The 6000-nt window shown below is 38.9% G+C and overlaps 1 protein-coding gene across 1 annotated transcript; it reads left to right on the top strand.

Annotated features, from left to right (window-relative positions):
* Positions 1 to 2229: 2229 nt before the first annotated feature.
* On the top strand, positions 2230 to 4925 carry LOC133995885 (1-phosphatidylinositol phosphodiesterase-like). The gene is made up of 4 exons (XM_062435398.1): positions 2230 to 2422; positions 4013 to 4309; positions 4598 to 4850; positions 4889 to 4925. Exons 1-4 carry the CDS (start codon positions 2230 to 2232, stop codon positions 4923 to 4925), a joined length of 780 nt encoding a protein of 259 aa, XP_062291382.1.
* Positions 4926 to 6000: the final 1075 nt, after the last annotated feature.

A 6000-nucleotide genomic window follows, 5' to 3' on the forward strand; every position in this document is an offset into this window, starting at 1 on the left:
AGAGTCACTCTTTTCATTTCAAAGACATTATCTGATTGTTCCTGTTGTGAATTGCCACTGGTAGCAGAACGATCCATGTTAATGCTTATCTGATCATGCTTCTGCAGATAACCTTTCTCACTAAGATGCAACAGGTGGTCAGGAAGAGGATCAGCAGTGGCCAGCCACAAGCTTATTGGCCAGGATAAGAATGACGTGGTAGCACAGCCCAACCAACCAGCCACAAAAAGGTAAACTGCTACAGTATGTGTGTATATTTAATACCTGTAATAAGAAAACACAAACCAAAGTGTATAGAGCAATGTCAGTGCTCTATATGTTGGTTTACAATCATTCAGAAACTCAATAATCATGTTTAGATTTTGTTAGACAAACATTTGAAAGGTCTATCCCAAAATGCCAACATTATACAGACCTTAGGAAACTATCAATACCTAAATATTACACACACCTGTGGTTGTTAAGCAGCTCATTCAAAATGGTGCTAGAACAACCTTTACTCTATTTTATATGTAAAGCTTAGATTCCATTAAGCCACAAGAGCATTTATGAGGTTGGGCAATGATTTTGGCTCTAGTCCGTCTTGAAAGAGTTGGATGGGGTTGAGGGACCTTTCAAATGCCTCTGTTCTTAAACATCCAACTGGGAAAAATGTCTTCACGGACTTTGCTTTGTGCATGTAGTCATTGTCATGCTGAAACAGGAATGGGTCTTTCCTAAGCCTCCACAAATAAGGAAACTATTATTTTCTAAAATATCATTGTAGTTTTAAGATTAGAATTGAGCCCTAACATAGAACACAGCTCCAAGATATCTGGAAAAGGGCATCAACACATTTTTTGACATATTGTGTAGCGGCCTCCACTATCATTGCCTATACTGATATTTGTTAAAATATTAATGACTGGGAGTGCCCTCATAGCTGAGTGGTCATGGCACATGCCATATACCTTATGTTATACCTTATATTATACCTAATGTCCCTGGTTTGAGTCCAGCAATGGACCTCTGTTGCATGTCAAACCCATTTTCTCTCGCTCACTTGTTGTTTCCTGTTGGCATTTCTGCCATCAGCTGAAAGAAACAATAAAAAAGAAATTGTATATATGACTCCACTTTTACAATGTCTACACCTCTTTGTCTCTTATGCCTCTCTGGAAATGAAAGATTAGAGAGTAGAAACATGCAAATAAAAGTCAAATCATTATGTACACTGTTAGAGCAGTTCACTCCAAGGGAGACAATTGCCTGTTTGCCACCGTCATGTTCACAGTTAAAGCTTCTTGAGGATAGCCAAACATTTTACAAACTGACAGCTGAGAACAAAAATACATCACATCTGGAAAAGAGAGCACAGATCCTGATTGAGTTCACTGGACCATAGATCAGCCATCAAACCAAATATGAAGATCCATCACTACCTGTGGCTTCTCTCTATGTAAGTGTAACTTAATATTAACAATTTTGATGTGTTTTCTTTTCTCACATGCCTGTGTTTGTTAGGTTAATATTCTTTATTTAAGTAAAAATATCAATACAACATAGTAAAAATGCTCCATTAAAAGTAAAAGTCATGGAAGAAAAATCCTACTTAAGTAAAAGTAGGATTTTTTTAGCACCAAAATGTAGTTACTGGTTTCATCTTTAACAATATGTTGCATTTTAAAAGCTTATATGATAAAAGTTACATTATCCATTGTGTCAAATCTTTATCTGAAATTTAACTAAGACTATCAAATAAGTTTAGTGGTGTAGACAGTACATTTCCCTCTGAAATATAGTGGAGTGGAAGTATATGGCAGCATGAAATCAAAATACTCAAGTATAGTACAAGTACCTCGAAATTCTATTTAACTGTAATTTAGGTCACTTGAGTAAATAGTTACTTTCCACCGCTGGCCTATACTTCCTACCAATAATTAACAGTAATGATTCCTTTTTATCTATTTGTTGTTTTTTTTGTTTTGCTCTTAATCTTTTGTTATTATTGCTATTATTATTATTATTATTATTATTATTATTATTATTATTATTGTTATTGTGGTTGTTGTTGTTGTTGTTGTTCTTCTTCTTATATTTCATATTTTATTTTATGTTTTTAATTATTTTTTGTGATTTTTCATGAAACATTAATATCTCCCTCCAACCAGAATAACCACCTGTTCAGGTGCAGGGAAAGGTTTCAATGATGTCTCAGCCCTAGATCCAACATCTTATAACCTAGACTGGATGAAGTCTATACCTGATGAGACTCCTATCTCAGCTATCTCCATCCCTGGAACACACAAGAGCTTATCATTATATGGAGGAGATCAATGCCAGGTTTGGACCTTGAATCAACAACTTAAAGTGGGACTGCGATATTTTGATGTGCATGCTGGGTTTAACTTACCCACCGATAAAGATGTTATTATCCGTGACGGTAACTGGAAGCCTTGGGACAGAATTATAATTGATGATGTCCTCAAAACAATTGTCAAATTCTTAAACAACAATAAAAGTGAGACTGTACTTTTAAAATTGACACTAAGTGGGTTTTACATGTCTAGTGCTGAACAACATATAAAAGAATTGATTTGGAAGTACAAAAGTACAATGTGGACTGAGTTGTCCGTACCAAATATGAAACAGGCGAGGGGAAAGATTGTTTTTCTCCAGAGCGATACCTTCAGTGCCGGACCAAAAATGCATAAATCTTCTTTTTTTGAAGGTGACAAGCTGAACAATATTGAAGCCAAAATAAAGAATATGAAGTCAAACCTCTGTAATAATCACATTTTGCTGACTGACAGTGCAGCATCAACAATGGAGAGTCCTAAATCTTTGGCTCGAATAATTAACAAAAAGTTTAATAACTTTGTGGAACAATATAAGAAAAACCCAATGAACCAGGGCTGCTTTGGTGTCCTGAGCTTGAATTTTCCGAGTGCTGAAATGATTAAGAACATCATTCAGGTCAATCCATGCAGTTGTGGAGCTGAAACAGAGTCACCACAAACCGGACCGAGGTCACAAAAACCGGGAAGACAATCACCAATACCTAAAACAGACTCACCAACATCTGAACCAGAATCAACGACGTCTGAACTAGAATCACTGACTTCTAAACCAGAATCACAGACTGAACCAGAATCACAGACGTTTGAAACAAAGACACTGACATCCGGACCAGAATCAACAACATCTGAGTCAGAATCACAGACTTCTGAACCGGAAGCACCAACATCTGAAACAGAACCACCGACATCAGGACCAGAATCAACAACATCTGAAAAAGAATCACCGACATCCGGACCAGAATCACCAACATCTGAAAAACAATCATCGACATCCGGATCAGAATCACCAACATTCGGACCAGAATCACCAACATCTGGACCAGAATCACTGACATCCAGATCAGAATCACCAACATCTGAAACAGAATCACCAACATCTGAATCAGAATCACCAACATCTGAAACAGAATCACAGACATCCGGACCAGAATCACCAACATCTGAATCAGAATCAAAGATATCCGGACCAGAATCACCAACATCTGAATCAGAATCACCAACATCTGAATCAGAATCAGCAACTTCTGAAAAAGAATCACAGACATCTGGACCAGAATTACCAAAATCTGAAACAGAATCACTGACGTCCGATCTGGAATCACCAATATCTAAAACAGAATCACCGACATCGGAAACAGAATCACCGACATCTGGACCAGAATCATCGACTTCTGAATCAGAATCACCAACATCCGGACCAGAATCATCAGCATCTGAAACAGAATCACCAACATCTCAAACAGAATCACCGACTTCTGAATCAGAATCACCAACATCTGAAACAGAACCACCGACATTTGGACCAGAATCATCGACTGCTGAATCACAATCACCAACATCTGAAAAAGAATCACAGACTTCTGAACTGGAATCACCAACATCTAAAACAGAATCACCAACATCTGAAACAGAATCACTGACATCTCAAACAGAATCATCCACTTCTGAAACAGAATCACCTCAGTCTGAACCAGATTCACTAGAACTAGGTGCAGGGTCAGGTTTCAATGATCTCTCAGCCCTAGATGTAAAATTTCATAACCTCGACTGGATGAAGTCTATACCTGATGAGACCCCTATCTCAGCTATCTCCATCCCTGGAACACACAAGAGCCTATCATTATATGGAGGAGTATTAATTCAATGTCAAGTTTGGACTTTGGATCAGCAACTTAAAGTGGGACTGCGATATTTTGATGTGAATGCTGGGTTTAAGTTACCCACCGATAAAGATGTTATTATCCGTGACGGTAACTGGAAGTCTTGGGAAAGAATTACAATTGATGATGTCCTCAAAACAATTGTCAAATTCCTAAACGACAATAAAAGTGAGACTGTACTTTTAAAACTGACACTAAGTGGGTTTTACATGTCTATAGCTGAACAACATGTAAAGGAATTAATTCAGAGTTACAAAAGTAAAATGTGGACTGAGTTGTCTGTACCAAATATGAAACAGGTGAGGGGCAAGATTGTTTTTCTCCAGAGTGACACCTTCCGTGCAGGACCAAAAACTCTTGAATCTTCTTTTTTTGAAGGTGGCAGGCTGAATAATATTGAAGACAAAGTAAAGAATATGAGGTCACACTTCTGTAATAATCACATTGTGCTGACTGACAGTGCAGCATCAACAATGGAGAGTCCTAAATCTTTGGCTCAAACAATTAACAAGAAGTTTAATAACTTTGTGGAACAATATAAGAGAGATCAAGTGAACAAGGGCTGCTTAGGTGTGCTGAGCTTGAATTTCCCGAGTACTGAAATTGTAAAAAACATCATTCAGCTGAATCCGTGCAGCTGTGGTCCTGAATCACCAATTTCTGTACCAGAATCACCAACATCTCAACCAGAGGCACCGACTTCTGAAGCAGAGTCATCAACATCTGGGTCAGAATCGCCGACTTCTGAACAGGAATCACCAACATCTGAAACAGAATCACCGACATCCGGACCAGAATCACTGACATCTGTAACAGAATCACTGTCATCCGGACCAGAATCACCAACATCTGAAACAGAATCACCGACATCCAGGCCTGAATCACCGACATCCGGACCAGAATCACCAACATCTGAAAACGAGTCACTAACATCCGGACAAGAATCACCAACATCTGAAACAGAATCACGGACATCTGGACCAGAATCACTGACATCTGAGTCAGAATCACCAATATCCGGACAAGAATCAACAACATCTGAAAAACAATCACCAACATCCGGACCAGAATCACTAACATCTGAAACAGAATCACAGACATCGGGACCAGAATCACCAACATCTGAAACAGAATCACCAACATCTGAAACAGAATCACCGACATCGGGACCAGAATCACCAACATCTGAATCAGAATCACCAACTCCTGAACCAGAATTACTAACATCTGAAACAGAACCACCGACATCCGAACCAGAATTACCAACATCTGAATCAGAATCACCGACATCTGGACCAGAATCACAGACATCGGGACCAGAATCACCAACATCTGAAACAGAATCACCAACATCTGAAACAGAATCACCGACATCGGGACCAGAATCACCAACATCTGAATCAGAATCACCAACTCCTGAACCAGAATTACTAACATCTGAAACAGAACCACCGACATCCGAACCAGAATTACCAACATCTGAATCAGAATCACCGACATCTGGACCAGAATCACCAACAACTGAAACAGAACCACCGACATCCGGACCAGAATCACCAACATCTGAAACAGAATCACCGACATCGGGACCAGAATCACCAACATCTGAATCAGAATCACCAACTCCTGAACCAAAATTACTAACATCTGAAACAGAACCACCGACATCCGAACCAGAATTACCAACATCTGAATCAGAATCACCGACATCTGGACCAGAATCACCAACAACTGAAACAGAACCACCGACATCCGGACCAGAATCACCAACATCTGAAACA

Source organism: Scomber scombrus, chromosome 16 (genome assembly GCF_963691925.1).
Source record: "Scomber scombrus chromosome 16, fScoSco1.1, whole genome shotgun sequence".
Lineage (NCBI taxonomy): Eukaryota > Metazoa > Chordata > Actinopteri > Scombriformes > Scombridae > Scomber > Scomber scombrus.

Coding starts and splice junctions, on each gene's coding strand:
- LOC133995885 (XM_062435398.1), top strand. CDS start 2,230: ATGAAGTCTATACCTGATGAGACTCCTATCTCAGCTATCTCCATCCCT. Junction 2,423..4,012: donor AGATGTTATTATCCGTGACG/GTAACTGGAAGC, acceptor CTTCTGAAACAG/AATCACCTCAGTCTGAACCA. Junction 4,310..4,597: donor AGATGTTATTATCCGTGACG/GTAACTGGAAGT, acceptor CTTTTTTTGAAG/GTGGCAGGCTGAATAATATT.